Raw genomic sequence first — 18302 nt, 5'->3', positions numbered from 1 at the left:
AAATGTAGGGTTTCGCAGGGATCGAATGAAGGGTAGAGACACGGGTCGTAACACATCTGAAATGTAACGTCCACTGTTCAAAGTGCCGTCAATGCGAACAAGAGGTGACAGAGATGTGTAAGCAATGGCAGCCCATACCATCATGCCGGGTGATACGCCAGTATGGCAATGACGAATACACGCTTCCAATGTGCGTTCACCGCGATGTCGCCAAACACGGATGCGACCATCATGATGCTGTAAACAGAACCTGGAATCATCCGAAAAACTGACGTTTTGCCATTCGTGCACCCAGGTTCGTCGTTGAGTACACCATCGCAGGCGCTCCTGTCTGTGATGCAGCGTCAAGGGTAACCGCAGCCATGGTCTCCGAGCTGATAGTCCATGCTGCTGCAAACGTCGTCGAACTGTTCGTGCAGATGGTTGTTGTCTTGCAAACGTCCCCATCTGTTGACTCAGGGATCGAGACGTGGCTGCACGACCCGTTACAGCCGTGGGGATAAGATGCCTGTCATCTCGACTGCTAGTGATACGAGGTCCTTGGGATCCAGCACGGCGTTCCGTATTACCCTCCTGAACCCACGATTCCATATTCTGCTAACAGTTATTGGATCTCTACCAACGCGAGCAGTAATGTCGCGATACGATAAACCGCAGTCGCGACGGGCTACAATCCGACCTTTATCAAAGTCGGAAACGTGAGGGTACGCATTTCTCCTCCTTACACGAGGCATGACAACAACGTTTCACCAGGCAACGCCGATCAACTGCTGTTTGTGTATGAGAAGTCGGTTGGAAACTATCCTTGTAGGTGTCGCCACCGGCGCCAACCTTGTGTGAATGCTCTGAAAAGCTAATCATTTGCATATGACAGCATCTTCTTCCTGTCGGTTAAATTTCGCGTCTGTTGCACGTCATCTTCGTGGTACAGCAATTTTAATGGCCAGTAGTGTAAATTTATAGAACTGACAGTCACAGTCAGTGTTTTATCTCGTATTTTCTCCTTTCGTTTTAAGAATTCAGCCGTTTCATTTTAATGAAATGGTATCAAAAGACTTTATGAAACAAACTATGTTTGCTTGTGACGCTTGGGCCTTAAGCCGACCCAATAGAGAAGGGTGTCTACGTGACTGAAGCTGAGAGACATGTTCAGTTCTTGAACTGTTTAGAGTTAAGTTGGTACAGGAGTTGGTGTTCGCAGGGTCGGGCATCCGCGACTGCCGAGTCGGCGACTGGTCGGCGTGGGGTCCGTGCAGCCAGTCGTGTGGCATCGGCGAGATGCAGCGGCGGCGCAAGGTGGTGCGCGAGGTGGGCCGGCGCGGCGGCAGGCCGTGCCCGCCTCTGGTGGAGACCCGCTGGTGCGGCAGCGCGCGCACCTGCGGCGCCGAGACGCGCGGCGGCTACTTCCACTGGGGCGCCGGCGCGCCCTAGCCGGGAGCCGCCGTCTGCTCCACAGCCTCCCCGCCACCACGCACCTTCTGTAACACTTTGTGACTCCGTTTCATTTGAGAAACCCTGCCTTCGACTCATTCTTCACCAGACGTACACCGCGCCACTGGGCACGCGTACCGTGTACGTGTTGACTGCGTAGCGTGTTACTTCGTTTGTGGTGTCGATCCGAGACAGCGTGCTGGAGGGATCGTTTCCAGAGCTACTTCTGAGCACCAGCTCGAGAACAATTCTAGTGGCATCATTTGCGAGAACTGTAACAGTGTACCAAGTTTTTCAACAAGTCGGTGAAGTGCAGCACAGCGAAAATTTCCAGGAACTCTTGTTAAGTACGTCCAAAATTACAGGGTTACTACAAAAGCTTCTCCTTAATTTAACACTATACTGCATAAACTAGAAACCGTGCGGAGATTACTGACAACTGGTGGATACTGCACAAGTTTTACCCACCGCAATATAAATGCAGTATGCATCCTCATCTCGTCAGCGAACACATTCCTTTCTAGTATTTGTACGTGGCGGATGTAGGTTTCAGTAAGTTCCATTCAGCGATCTTCAAGATTCAGCGTGGTTGCGGAGCTAAATACTTCTCTTGCTCCATCTCCTCCTACACTCCGCTAATATTTCTACACACGCGGTACTTCCAACGTTCTTCATAACCTTTTTAAATGTTCGAACCTTTCCTAGTCCTATGGATTTCGCCTCCAGCGCTGCATACTTTTACAAGTTACATAGTACTGAATGGCTCGGCAAGTGTTCAACCAATAAGTTCTTTCTTTCCCTTAGGATTTTACATCTACTTCTTTACTTATCTATTCTTCCGAATACCTCTCTATGTCTACCGCGTATGCATCTCTAAGATGCATCACATGGACAAAAATTTCTATACCAGTAAGTCTTAAAAGACAAATTGTTATCCAGACAGCAGCCACCCATCTGCTGACGCCACTACCTCTATTATGCTTTGAGGTAAACTGAAACCACGAATACTGAATTTTGAGAACGTCTCCTTTCTTATCACGGATGACATTAGCGAATGGACGATTTAACTTCGGATTCGCAACATCCCGAATGTCGGTAAGTCGTTTGTAGTAACTCTGTTCAAATAACGATATTCACATATTTAACCGAAACCTTGCGCGGTCTTTCAACGTCATTGTATTTTGAATAGCTGGATTAATGGCTATATGAACAACGATAACTGAAATTTCTGCCCTCTAAAGACAGTCAGACGTCGCAGTATTTGCGCTGAGTGTCCAAATTACATGACAATTTCTAAAATGTTTAAAGTACTGTAAGACACTACTGAGACGCTGGACCGTCGAAATTTTTGGTCCACCGAGTGCGTCACTTTTGTGCATTCCGTTCTGGCGGATGCGTGTACAATAATAAGAGTCTCTTTAAGTTTCATTAACACATTCGTTAGAAATTAGCGAAAATTTTTGACGTCTTTTCAATTACCAATACGGAAAATAGTTGTCACACTCTGGGCGTAAATTTCAAGTAGACTTTCACTTGAATAAAATTCCTTTTCATTACCTAGAAATTGCACGATTCGAACGAACTGACGGGTAGCTCGAAGATATGTAAGTTATTCAATTAGCGAAAGGTTTTAGATTTAATGATTAAGTATAAATACTTTTAATATATTTCGGTAAGATTCTACGCTAACACGACGGACTCTGCAAACGACACGAACTCCACGTGTCCAACAATCACAACGTAAAGGAAGAGTGCGTCTTAATATTTGGTAGGTAAGAGTCATTTCATCGATACAGATGCGTATCGAAAACTGTACAGTTGTCTAGATTTGTAAGTTCGTAAACAGTTTGAAACACAGTACTGTAGCTGTTGTTAAGCAGATATTCTTGCTACTATTGTAAAAGTTGGAAGAAAAATTGTAAGATAATCACCTTTCATACAGTGGCCTTTTAACTGTCAGACGTCATGTTCGTCCTTGTCTCAGTTTAATGAAAGAAACTGACTTTTATTGTAACTCGAAAACTTCTTTTACTAACTCGCAGTGTAACATTGTAAGAAATTGTTGCCTTATTTTTCAATAAATATTGTGTACAAACCATGTCTATATTATGATTTCCAATTATCTGATAACCACGAATAACACAACTGCTTGTAAACTACTTATCTGCTGAAAGTAGTTTCCCTACCAGCTGAAAATCACTGTTTGATAAGTTCCTGAACCACTTTTATGTTGTTATTGCAGGTGATGAAGTACTCAAGACAACCACGGGAATTAATCGACAACGTCATGTTTGATTTTTCAATGTACGACGTTATTGAATACAAAGCATCATTCGGTCCTGATTTGCTTTCATAGAATTTTTGACAACTTTTCCAAATTAAAGTTGAACACTAATTGCCCAGTAAATTTTTGTCAGTAAAGTGTTCTAAATTTGTGGGATACTTACAAAATAATAGGAAAACGCAATATCAGTAATTCTAAAAGATACGAAATGCAATTTTTTTGTGAATCTGCAAGGAATATATTTATGTTAATAAACGAAACTTCTCGGAATAGTTGATGTTGTTGTCAGCAACCAAAACTTCTCAAAAAATTTCTTTCTCCAAAATGTGATGCAGAAAATACAACAGATACGTGTGTCTTATCAACCATTCATAAACGTAATCATTAAATGTAGAACCAGTGATTTATAGAGCATTAAGCTACATGCCGAAGAGGTAAAAAGGAAGCAAAGTTTTAAAAACGTGCTAGGTGCAAGACCAAGAGTTACTGACTATAAATTCCACAAGTTGAAATACACTGAAAAACTACAGACGATTAAGAGATAATGAATGAGCATACATCTGCAATATTGGATACAATATAAGCAATTACACATTTTGAGAATGAAAACATCGCCCAGGTAGGGTGTTTTCTTTTTATTATCTATGCGATTGGTCATTTCCAAGCTTTGGTCATTTTCAAGCACGTGTATTATGCTTCCAGCTTCATTTTACATTATAATATACCACTGCCATACGTAGAGAGGAATACATGTTAAACTATTGCACATGGTTTCGTCTGCACACACACCCACACACACACACACACACACACACACACAGAAGTAAGATTTATTGGTGTCCACTTGTACCGGCGATATACACACATAAAAAAAAAACGTTTCGCATCACCCCAATTCAAGGAACTCCTGAAGATAAAATTTTGACTGTGGATACTATATCACAGACACTGGCCCTTTGACTCATTTTCATGAACAATTAAAAGGGCGGAAATGATCATTATGTTGATCTCCACTCCAATTTTCTGTACAGGTTCCGGAACTCTCGAACCGAGGCGATGCAAAACTTCTTTTGATGTGTGTATTATAATGTAAAATGAAGCTCGAAACTTAAGATACATGCTTGAAAATGAGAGGAGGTTCAAATTGGCCAATCGCATAGATAATAAAAAGAAAACAACCTTCCTGGTCATGGTTACATTGTCAAAATACGTCGAGGCTGTGGATCCCCTCAAAAAAAGGTTTTTTAAGGTGGTTTTATAGTTAAGTTTCAATATTTTTTAGCTTACTGTTAGATGCAACGGAATAAATGGACAGTGAAACGAATTATAGCGCTGCGTAAATAGCTAGTGATTTTTCCCATTTACTAGATAGTTCAAACATATCATTTAAATAACAGTTTTGGCTACTATGTCATCCCATTCTGACTGCAAGACAGTAACTGCAAAACCAATTTAATACTTTGAAGTAAAGAGAAATGAAGATTGCAGTTCTTTTCAATCTTGGTTTACACGTGCTGTGGTGACATTATTTCAGTTTGTCGAGTCGTAGTAGAATTATTCATGACTGTTTCAACTTACACTGGATGGAGAAAAACAAACGTTTTGCTTACAAGTCTTGGCACGACATTGAGTTAATAGTAATGATGATGTCACTTTATTCACATTACATCCTCGTTCAATGCCATATAGTTTCCTCTCTCGTAAGGAATTCCCTCGTCATTAATTAAACTGAGACTTTATGGCTAAAGTAATTTAGTTATTATGCACAAATACTTATTACAGTATTCAGAGGGAATGAGTACAACCCTGTGACACGAACATTTTGGACGTTAGTGTTACATATACTAAAAAAAGATATTGTGATCACGTAAAAGAAATTCGTTAACTGTACATCACTTGTTGTAGCAGACTGCATAAATGATTGATTGACAATAGTTCTCAATTTATATTACGAATGCTAATACTTGTGTCCTTCGTGATTTTTCACGACAGATGCGTAAGTAAACAGATACACTGAGGAGAGAAAACATTATGTTCTTGTGGTGGTCCACAGCCTCAATATGTTTTAAGAACGAAAACATGGCCCAAGCACGTTCCAATGTATTTATAGTCTCTGCTATTATCTCATGTGCCACCGGACATTTTCAAGAACCCTGGTATCACTGCTGCTTGTAGATATTTCTTGCTGAAACGATTGCATTCGTTCAACTTTACCATCTTTATGAATTTCCACCGATATCAGCTAATTTTACCCCGCGACGTTTCTGGCAAAGTGTTTTAGAATTTTGTTCTTATGTGGGATCACTGCTCTGCAAGTAGCAGTGACCTCAAGGTGCTTGAAAATGACCGACAGTCGAAATTAGTTAATATCCCAGACAATATATGGATTACAGTATGGTTAAACCATGTTTCTGTTCTTAAAAAATATCATAACGAAGTGGTTAGTAGCGTGTTGGTCCACCTCTGGAATGAAATACAGCAGCGACTTGGCATCGCATGGCTTCAACAAGTCAGTGGTACATTTTCGGAGGTATGTGTCATCAGCTTCATTCGACTCCCTCGGTGGTTTGTAGGAGCCAAGTCTGCGAGTGTCCCATAGAATTCAGATCACGATAATTTGATGGCTAAGTTCACTACAATGCTCCCCAAAACACTGCAGAACGATTCCTGAATAGTGACATCGACTGTTAGCCTGCTGGAAGACGTCATAACAGTAGGAGAAGACGTCAAGCATGAAGTGATGCAGGTGGTCAGTAACAGTGTTCACGTAGTCCTCAGCTGTTATGGCGCCTTCAGCTCCATGGAAGGCCAGATGAATGCACTCCATAGTATATTAACTGTCCTCGCCGACTTGCGTCCGTTGCGCAGTGCATGTTTCGAGCAGCCGTCTGCCTGAATGAAGACATACACGGCCACGGCCATCAACCTCGCGTAACAAGAAACGTTTATACTGATCCACGGTCCCATATCGATGATCCCATTCGCCATGCAGTCATAATTGGCGACGTCATTGTGACAATATGGGAATATCGTTCCTATAACGATTTGCTCATCTGATACGTTCTTTGTCTTTGTGTTTCCCGTCATTAATGTGATTATGAAGAGAAGCAGAAAATGAGCTCCAATACAGAAATAAAGCATTTCCGGATCCTTGTCCTTAGAACACATTTTATTGCTCTTTGTGAGAAGAATGTTACCTGAAAGTATGGCGATAACTTTTTGTTACATCCTGTATAGCTGGAGACCAGATGCCAGTGCCAGATTCACGGGCTGCTTTTCCGCATTTCACACAAGTTGCTTCAGCCGCGCACTTGTGACGCCAAATCGTCCACCCCATTAGCTGAGTGGTCAGCGCATCTGACAGTCATGCAACGGGTCCGGGTACGATTTCCAACTGAGTCGGAGCTTCTACCCTCGAGGACTTGGTGCTGTGTTGCCTCATTTCATCACCACCGACACGTACATCCTCCATCGTAGTGTCACCGGAAAAGACTTCCAACTCGGCGACTGAACTTACGTAGGTGGGGATTCCCGGTCGCAATGACATACGATCATTTTATTTCATTTCTTACGTTTAACCCTACCTCGGATAAGTCGGAAGAACCTTCCGTTGATGTGCTTAGGTAGCGACGGAGAACTAAAGATCACAATGAAAGTGGCGGTCTTCTCCCTCTCTCTCTCTCTCTCTCTCTCTTTCCCTCTCTCCATTATTTCTGCTCGTACTTTGCACAACATAGACTGTTGTCTGTGATGCCTGTTCTTGTTTCATTTCAGAGATACCCATCTCCGTAATATCACGGCATGTGACCACACCCTTCTTTTAGTTGAGAGAGTTGTGGAACTCAACAAGATTCCATCTGCTTTGATTTGTTACTTTAACCAACAAGTAACCAATTTGAAATCTTTTAAAAGATTTTAAGGTAACTGCAAACCTTCCTAAACCTCTGTGGGTACTGAAACGGGACGCTTTGTCAAACGTCCGCTCCTTCCTCTTCATCATTAGAAAAACATTCTGACTTCTCGAGTTCCGTTACTAAATACATTCTGATCATCAGGAGAATTGGCATAGTTTACCTTTGTCTTTTGGAAGAGTGGTTATCCCTTATCCCAATCGGTACGCCCACTGCAGTGGAAGTCCTGTCGTGTAGCTGATCTGCCATAGTGTTCCAACGAGCAGCTATGGACATGGAGGTCCACCCAGACACAACCCCGCTTATCTAGGTAAGCCTTGTACAAAGGACGAATGGTAGGTTTCCCAGAGGTTGCCCGCTAACAGCCGTGCACTTCATCGGCGCGTGCCACACTCAAACTTTTTTATAGACATTTCTACCATCCTCACAATCCGAGCGTAAGTCAGGATCCACGTCCTCCGTGACACACAATGTTCTACCTCCGCGCCGCTAAAGCATTCCCAGAGCTTACGGTTACAGAGTAATGGCGGTGCTCACCAGTCCCCATCTCAGGAAACCCGGGTTCACGAAACCCTTACCCAACTGAGCTCCCTGAAGTGCCCGTCCCTTGGACACAAGTACCTTATCGACTGCCACAGACGCAGCGATTATTACCCGCCTAACTGCTCAAAGTACTGGTTCGATCCTAATCCTCCCGACGTGTAGTTGCTTGAGTCTATTGATTATGCCATCAAAATACAAACTCACTGTACTGAAACGTGCTATACACCCGTATTTCTTGTTGTTATTCTGCCCTTAACTCTAACTCACCTAGTCCACGTCTTAAACCCTAGGACTGACACAGAACAGATTTTCTTGTGTGTTTTTAGAAGTTGCATAGCATCGTGCTTCATAACTGATGAAGCATTAATTACACTCACCATTTCAAGAGTACCTTATTTTTAGGAGCTGTGCTGTACACTCGGTAATTTGATTGGCATCTGTGCAACATGATAGGCCATTCGAGTTAGTAATCTAATAGTTGTCTTTCTTAAATGATTTCATCCTATCTTTTATTAGTGTAAGATAGTCTAGAATGCTTTAAAAAAATTATTAATCATATTTATAAATGGAAGTTACGTTTGAGTCAGTTGCAGGTATTGGTTGACACATCAGGTAGTTGAGTATATGTCAGAGTACCTTGACAGCAGTAAAATATGTAAAATATTTCACCATTAACATGTACATATACATGTACGTCTAGACAATGTGATCCAAAGTATCCGGACACCTGGCTGAAAATGACTTACAAGTTCGTGGCGCCCTCCATTGGTAATGCTCGAATTCAGTATGGTTTTGGCCCACCATTAGCCTTGATGACAGCTTCCACCCTCGCAGGCATACGTTCAATCAGGTGCTGGAAGGTTTCTTGGTGAATGGCACCCATTCTTCACGGATGCTGCACTGAGAAGAGGTACCGATGTCGGTTGGTGAGGCCTGACACGAAGTCGGCGTTCCAAAGCATATCAAAGGTGCTCTATAGGATTCAGTTCAGGACTCTGTGCAGGCCAGTCCATTACAGGAATGTTATTGCCGTGTAACCACTCCGCCGCAGGCCGTGCATTATGAACAGGTGCTCGATCGTGTTGAAAGATGCAATCACCATCCTAGACTTCGTCAGTGGGCAGCAAGAAGGTGCTTAAAACATCAATGGAAGCCTGTGCTGTGATAGTACCAAGCAAAATAACAAGGGGTGCAAACCCCCTCCATGAAAAACACGACCACACCGTAACACCACCGCCTACGAATTTTACTGTTGGCAATACAGACGCTGCCAACTGGGCATTCGCCATACCCACACCCTGCCATCGGATCGCCACATAGTGTACAGTGATTCATCGCTCCATACAACGTTTTTCCACTGTTCAATCGTCCAATATTTACGCTCCTTACACCAAGCGAGGCATGGTTTCGCATTTACCGGCGTGTTGTGTAGCTTATGAGCAGCCGCTCGACCATGAAATCCAAGTTTTCTCACCTCCGGCCTAACTGTCATAGTACTTGCAGTGGATCCTGATGCAGTTTGGAATTCCTGTGTGATGGTCTGGATAAATGTCTGCCTATTACACATTACGACCCTCTTCAACTGTCGGCGGTCTCTGTCAGTCAACAGACGAGATCGGTCTGTATGCTTTTGTGCTGTACGTGTCCCTTCACGTTTCCACTTCATTATCACTTGGGAAAGAGTGGACCTAGGAATGTTTAACAGCCTGTAAATCTCGCGTACAGACATATGACACAAGTGACACACAATCACCTACGTTCGAAGTCCGTTAGTTCCGCGGAGCGCCCCATTCAGCTCTCTCACGATGTCTGATGACTACTGAGGTCGCTGATATGGAGTACCTGACAGCAGGTGGCAGCACAATGCACCTACTATGAAAAACGTATGTTTTTGGAGTGTCCGGATACTTTTGATCACATTGTGTCTATCTACAAACCAAGCCAGCACTAGTCATTTCCTTTCCTGTTCCCTCTGCAAACTAAGCGAGGGAAAAACAGTTCTTTACGCCTCTGTGTGAGCCCTAATTTCTATTACCTTGTCTTCACGGTCCTTACGCGAGATGGACGATGGTGGTAGTAGAACTGTTCAGCAATCAGCTGCAAAAACCGGTTCTCTGAACTTCTCAGGGCTGTTTCACTAAAGATCATCGTCCTCTCCATAGATTCCCATTTGAATTCACAGAGTACGTTAATCTAAACTGGCGGTGACAAATCTTACAGTACGCCTCTGAATTACTTCTACGTCTTCCTTTAGTCTGACCTTGTGCTAATACTAAATTCTCGAGAATTACTCAAGAATAGGTCTGACAAATGTTCTATACACAATCTCTCCTGCACACAAACTATGCTGTCTTAGGACTCTCCCAGTAAGTCGAAGTCAACCACTTGCCTTCCCTACTACCGACCGTAAGCGCTCTTTGCAACGTTACACCTAGATATTTCATGGATGTACCTGTTTCAAGCAGCACACGTTTAAGTAATCCTGTATCCTCTTATAGTCATTCTACGACGAGACTTTCCCGCGCATTACAGCGACACCAGCAAACAGTCGCAAACTGCTGGCCACTTTTTTCATCTGATCCTGTATGTATGTACAGAAGAAGAGCGGTCCCGTCACACTTCCCTGGAGAACAACTAACGATTCTTTTTATCTCTGATGAACACTTGTAGTCCAGGACAATGTACTGCGCTCGTTTACTTAACGACTCTTCGAGACACTTATATAAATGAGATCCCGTTCCGTATGCTTGGATCTTCGTTAACAGTCTGCAGTGGGACGCTGTGTCAAATGCTTCCCGGAAATCTAAGAATATGGACACTGCCTATTGCCCTTCATTCACGATTCGCAGGATGTGCGAGGAAAGGGGAAGGTGAGTTTCGCACAAGCGATGCTTTTTAAATCCGCGCTGATCTGTGGGTGAAACATTTCTGTCTTAAGGAAATTTATTATGTTCAAACTTAAAATATACTCAAGACTTCCCCAGCAAACCGACGTTATGGATGATGGTCTGTAACTATGGATCCGTTCTTTCGCCCATCGTGTGCACAGGACTCACCTGCGTATTTTTCCCACTCACTTTGAACTTTTCTCTTGGCGGGAGATTCAAGACGAATGCAATCAGGTAAGTGAACAACGCCGTAGATTACGCTCTGTAAACCTGAACTGGTTTTCCGTCCATATCTAGCGACTGATTTCCTTTCAACTTTTTCAGTTAGTTCTACGTTTCTAAGTACTCTATAGGAGTCTGTACGACTGTTAAACCCTCCTAAGTGAATGATTTTTTTTAAACGTGAAATTTAAAACGTCAGCCTTCCTTTGCTGTCTTCTATTGCCACAGCAGAACAGTTGGCGAGTAACTGAACACGATATTTCGACCAGCTTAGCAGTTTTGCGTAACATGGGGATTTTGTCGAGTTCTCGGCAAGATATCTCACTAACTTATAACGGTGGTAGTTGTATACTTCGGGCATCGATCTTTTCATGGATGAATCATTTTCTACTAACATTCGCCAGTGTATATTTCTGCGTTCCTTTTTTAATTGTGGGTGGGAATTTTCCTATCTTAATCCACTTATTCATCACATACTTCTGCATAGCGTTATGTAGAAAACAACTACCTCGAGCTCCGTTGTGCCTTTTCACCACCTTTGCTACAGAAATCGAACTCTACCCACGCGCAGGGACTCCTTTACGTAATTCTTTACATAACTGCTTCCTAACAGGGCGCAACAATTCAGATCGTTTAGATACTTTTGAGCACGGCCAAGACGCCTGCCTGGGGCTATAGTGTGATTATCTGCGCCATTTCAATGGCTTATTAAGTACTTTTAGCTACACCCATTACGTAATTTTTTGGGTAAATACTTTTCAACATGTCACAAAAATCAAATTTCGAAGCATTCAGGTACTTTCTGACACAGCCAAGACAGCTATATTATGCCTTCCTGTTTCATTTTAATGACCATTAAAATGGCTGGGTTTTTATTAAAGGAGGATGAAATACTAAGCTTTGGTTGGAAGAGAGGGAAGGGGATGGAAGAGGAACAGGAGAGAGGGGGTTACAAAGGACACCTGGCTTAGTTCTGCCATCTTGGAACATTTCTTGAATTTAAAAAAAAATGGTTTAGGTTTTTATTTCCTACCATCTTGCATTTCCCACCAACGCCACGTTGGATTTTTAAATTTCGGGCCATCTGCCATCCTTATGACGTGATACATGCAAGAGAACGTCAAATTAAATACCTTTCAGCAGCCAATTTTCAATCTTATTTTATTTGGCATCCAGTTTCAGCGTTTTACTATGCCATCTTCAGGCCCTTGTACAGACAACAATACCACCGGTATAAAATAGATAACAAAACAAGGGCATGGTGCACGTCTTATATACAGTGGCAATATGTAATAACGTAACAATAACATACCAGCCAGTACAGGAAGTTACAATAGTTACAGATAAATTGAGGAATAAAATAAGAGAACTGTGCACACCATATTAACTAAAACTAGTGAGCAAAGTATGAAGTCATATAACCTTAAAAAAGGAATCTACTAAACGGAGGTCAATATTTCATGTTATGCATAGGTAATCACGGTATAATGCTAATACAATGCCCGTGAAGCAACAGGAGTAAAATAATGTAGTCATATACTGACGAGTTCAGACTGAACATAAAAAGTTTGATTAAATGGTGTCATATACTAGTAAAACTAATTGGAGGTCAACCCCATAACTATCTTTATCATCATATACTAATAGTAACTAATAAAAGAAGAATAAAACTACATCAGTACAATTTATCGATCACAACCCATGAGATGCAACAAATTTAATAACACATTTCTAGTGAATCAAACTATGAATCTGATGTAATAAACCGTAACGAATTCCCACTAAGCAGTAAGTATTGAAACATGGAAAAGATAAAACCACGTTATCACGAAGGTGATAAGTCTGTCAATAAGCAGGCGTGTGACGATGTGATATACTGAATCAAAAGTTATGGAATAAGCATAAAAGAAAAGTACTGCGATGTATACGCAGTATGTCATAAAGACACTAATTACAATCAGAACAACCAAAGGCGGTTTACCTCTACATGTCATGCATCCCTTAAAGAAGCGAAGAGAAAAGATAGCATGACCTATGACAAAAAAACCACCAGAGCACATGTGTTCGGGTATACCACACAATGTGTAATATGTCAGTTAGAATATTTGTGATCAGATGGTTAATTGAGAACGTGAATGTTAAGGAATATACCGGAACACTGTGACGAGTATTATCAAGGCAACAGCTGTTCAGGTGAGGAATCTCAGCAAACACCCGTGTCAAATAATAAAACTAGTAATCGCATGCAAACACTCGTCTCATGAGATAAAAACAATGTAAAGAGGGAAAGACTCATTCACGACACTAATAAACAATAATACCAAACAAATTTAGTGCAGCAACCGTCGTTGTTACACATCGAAGAATGAAGGTAAGCAAGTAAGTAGGTGGAGGATGACATGTAGGGTACATGATAGTCTTCAAGATCAAATGAAGATCAACGAGCGCCGGAAGCCCTGTGGTATTCCTGCTTATGAGACCGTAGCGTTGTAGTGGATTTGATAAAAAAAAAGTACCACTAAAGATGGAGTGGTTACTCAGAACGTTGTGAAATATAACTTATAGTTAACTGGAATCATTCATCAGACATCCTCATTTTGGAATCAACCAGTGGGCTCATGGAACAGTTCATGAGTGTTCTGCCCGTACATGGCGTCCCAACGGGCACATTTCGTAATGTGTGTGTTAATTAGTGGACAGATACATGGATTCAAAACTCTGGCTCTAAACAGCGTGGTCATTAGCACCCTTTCTCAAGATCGTTGTACTGGTGTATGAGTAGTTACTCTCGTTAAAACAATAAGCGATGACCATATAACTATAGCTATAGTAACAAAAAATTTCACATACAATCTCCATTATATCTTTTCATACCATTAACAGTATTAATAAAATAGTGTATGGCGTTCAGATGCCTCGATGATAGGGAAATAAACAGTATGAGCCAGCCAACCTGAAACAAATAAAAATCTTCGTCCAGTTAAGTTGAGTAGGAGTCGTGACGCAACACAACATGTCAACAATTTACTTGCTATTGTTTCATCATAGCCTAAAATTGAGGGAAAGTCCCTCGATAAACCAAAGACATCCCTCCTATCAGCGACATTAAAACGTTGTGCATTGTGTTCGTAAAAAAGAAGAGTGTTTTGGTAACACATGAATGATGCTGACTGTAGATGAAGTAGTTCAAACATAATTACACGGATATGTGTTCCCAGATTAAGTTCTAGGTATGCCGTGTGTGATACATTATGAGCAGTTATTATTCGTGCATGTATTATTCTCAATATATCTTAATAAACGTCTAACCGAGTTCATGGTTCATGGTTCAAATTGCATGGTCCCAGTAGTAGGCTGTCTCTCTAAACGGTTTCCAGAGGCAACAAAAATTCGATTTTCAATATTTCTTATAATTATCAATAGAAATTAAAAACTCAAAACGCTGTCATAATCTACTCATTAAGAGGTATAATCTTATGTCAAAGGTTTAACACAGTAAGATAACTATTACAGTTAGAAGCAGCGTATACGTCTTGTACCAGCGTAATTCACTATGTACAACTATGCAGGTTATATTCCCCCAGTATTTGAGAATAAGAACACTTTGTATCGTACAACAAACTTTACATATAAATTCAAATCTTTTCTAAACTTTTTCTCGCTTACATGGTTGACGTCAAATATTTGATACATTAGCTTATTTGTAAAGTAATCAGAAGTTTGACACTGTTCTGTAAATGAGATTTCGATTCTTTAATGAGTAGGGGGTTTATCAGTATGTGCTAAGAATCATCGTTACAGAAATTGAGAGGATCCACAATGAATAATACGGTGTAGTATTGAATTCATAAGACTACAATATCTGTTGTGAAACAATGCGGTCGCAATAAAATTCATACAATGCAAGAAATGTAACCAGCGCTGTCTACTTATTATTACAAAGGCCAACCTTGAGGAAAAGAAGCATTATCGTTGGCCGGCGGCTATTGGCAGCAATTGATATGCAGTCGTTCCATTATCCTAAAAATGTACGACTATGCCTAAGAGTTCTTCAATACATTTCTTTAGGATTCCTTAAATCACTTTGTAGATGGATGTAAATGTGACTACACATTTGGTAACTAAGTGATGGGTCTGTTCTCGCTGCCTCAGGTACATAAGAGCCGACTCATATAAGGTAAGAAAATATTCGGCGGGTAAGTTACACTAGTAACAAATTATTCTATATATTGACATCAGACAAGACTACTGTCACAGTCATAAGTCACCAATACAGTGCTTTAGGCACTTCTTAGTTTCACTGTCCTCGGCACTTGTCACGTCATTATATAACCAAGAGCGAAAGACTTTCTATAATTCATACAGAAATTAGACTGCGATTATAAGAATGGAAGGATATGGAAGGAAGGCGATAGCGGATATAGGTGTAACTCAGTATGGACATTAGGTAAGCAAGAAAGAAAACTGAAAATATATTTGGAAAAGGAATTAACGTTCAGGTAGAACAAATGACACAGTAATTCTGTCAGTATTGGGAAATCAATTATAGAAAATCGACTAAGTCAAGCGATGGAAATCACCTTAGAAAGTGGGACACTGAAAGTACCAGAGTGGTACAGCCACGCAAAAGTGGGTTACATGTAGTGGCACAAGAGCAGTGAGAAACTTTGTCAGCTGCAACATTGCACAGCTTCATCAGCAAAACACACACACACACACACACACACACACACACACACACGCTCACCACACACCACACACGTAAAACACCCACAACAGATACGTTTATATATCTCTAGCACAATCTAGTACGTTACTTGACGTTAAAACGAAACAGCCAGTCGGTAAGTAACCCCAGGGCCATGTTCAGACCCACACAAACGAACTGCATTGCTAAATTGATACTATGTTCAGAATTATCCGAACAGCCTGAACTGGTAAATTGGGGCCATATTCAAAATTATCTGAACGACCTGAATTGCGCAAATTGGTACTATATTAAAAATTGTTTGAACAACCTGAATTATATATCATGGCAACTTATTTCTAAAAATGCAAATGACTTGAATTCCGTAAATTGGTGTTACGTTCAAAACTATCCAAACACTCTTAATTGCATACGAGTACATTGTCATTATGTTCAAAAGTATCCTGGCACTCTGTTAAAAAGTATCTGAACGACCTGAAATGTGCAACTGGCGCCGGGTTCGATAGTATCTGATGATCTGAATCGTGTAAACAAGATAACGTGTATATTGCCCCATAGCCACAATCTTGGCCACATTAAAAAGTATTCTGATGAGCGGAATTGTGTAAACCAATCAGTACATATCCCATCTTCTTTTATGTACCTAATACTTGCCAACATGTAACTTTAGATATTTGTAGCGAACTAAGTACAAAGCATAACGCACAATGGCTACTACATTAAATATTTTCACATGGAAGTTGTCTGTATTAACTATCAAAATACACGTAGCACTACTAATCTAACTTACAGGTTAATTAGCACCTCCGATAAGCAAAGTTTGATCTTAGGGTCACGCCTGCCGCAAGACACAGTGAACCCCCAAATTAAATATTTACGTATCTGAATTGTTTTTATTATTGCTCCATAACAATACAAAATACAGGTTAGTAAAAATAATGTGCTAAGAATGCAAGGCAGTGATAGTTAACGGTTCCAAAGAATTAGACAGTCTGTCCTGTAACTTTACAAAACAAATGTTGGCTAAAAATATGCTAGTCAGGCAACGAACAAATTTGCTGTCTGCACTACTGTTCTATGTCTGTACAAAACAGATGATGGTTAAAATAATATGCTAAGCAGACAAGGCAGTGATGGCTGAAAGTTCCAAACAAAGAAATAGGTATACAGAACTCAAAAAAAGTATTGTAACACCAGAAACAGGTAGAGTGTTTGTGTGTGTTTGTGTGCGTTAACCTGACAGTGGGTATCAGCTACTTGAAGAATACAATTTTTGTATAACTTGTAGATTTGCATTTGCCGACTACAACATGAATGGAGACTGTGAAATCAAGTGCCGCGACGCTAATTCTACGTCTAAATTGTCTGTATCATTATTTTACAACAGTAGAAAACACATTGGACTAAATTAACATGCTAAGCAGGCATTGCAGTAATACTGACATCTCTCTCTCAGGCCTAAATGAGGCTGTGTTACTGGCGATACAAAAACGAGTTTTCTTCACCTAATCAAGCACCAGTTTGGGGTAGGTGGAGGAAAAGATAATTAATCTTATTCTACACAAGTTTCAGGTGCTCTGACTGGGGGAAATTCTCACATGGGGTGGCTTTGTTACATGCAAAGTTCTAATAACTGAATTTAATACACGTCATAACAATTTTCCCTGGTCCTTCCTACTGCAGTGCGATTGAGAACTGATACTTGCCTATAACTGAAAATAAAATTGCTATATTTGGAGCATTTTATTATAATTTCGTTGTGTGTGTGTTAGGGCGGGGGGGGGGGGGGGGGGAGGGAGGCGCTAGTTGTTATGATTTAACAATTTGCGTCATGCCATGTGCATGCCAACTATGTGGAAATTTGTTACAACTTTATTGGGGCTAGTAGGTACTGTGTAACAATCTGTTCCATGTCACCAAATGTGTATTAAATTCAAATGTTAAATCTACTCTTCTGTAAGCTATTTTATCGAAGTGTCTTGTAGTTTCCACTGTCTGACAAAAACAAGTCACTCCTCACAGAGAGTACCTTAACCTGGAATTTAGATCAGCAGTGGCAGTATGCGAGCCATGTGCACTTATACTCTTATAAAACGAATCATTACGCATTTTGATAAGTAATACAGACGACTTTAAGTGCTGTTTTACTTTGGAGCCAAGATCAAATTTTCGTTCTTGATCAGAGGTCTGTGTGGAACGTTGTTTGTCATTGTCTCTGACATAAGCAGACTGTGCGGTGTTTATGGGGCTAACATTTCGTGTATGGTGCATTTAGAAGTTACACTTGCATAAAGCGAAAATATGTAGTTTAAGTT

At 41.0% G+C, this 18302-nt stretch overlaps 1 protein-coding gene across 1 annotated transcript in view; it reads left to right on the top strand.

The window, feature by feature from the left end:
- The window catches only part of LOC126187524 (spondin-2-like), a 612132-nt gene extending 608603 nt beyond the window's left edge, over window positions 1-3529 (top strand). Inside the window, exon 6 of the mRNA XM_049928660.1 lies at window positions 1202-3529. Within this exon, the coding sequence (XP_049784617.1) occupies window positions 1202-1431 (230 nt within the window). The 3' untranslated portion in view covers window positions 1432-3529. The remainder of the gene's footprint in view (window positions 1-1201) is intronic.
- The last annotated feature ends 14773 nt before the right edge of the window (window positions 3530-18302 follow it).

Source organism: Schistocerca cancellata, chromosome 5 (assembly GCF_023864275.1).
Source record: "Schistocerca cancellata isolate TAMUIC-IGC-003103 chromosome 5, iqSchCanc2.1, whole genome shotgun sequence".
Classification (NCBI taxonomy): Eukaryota; Metazoa; Arthropoda; class Insecta; order Orthoptera; family Acrididae; genus Schistocerca; species Schistocerca cancellata.
This window is presented reverse-complemented; position numbering and strand designations above follow the sequence as displayed.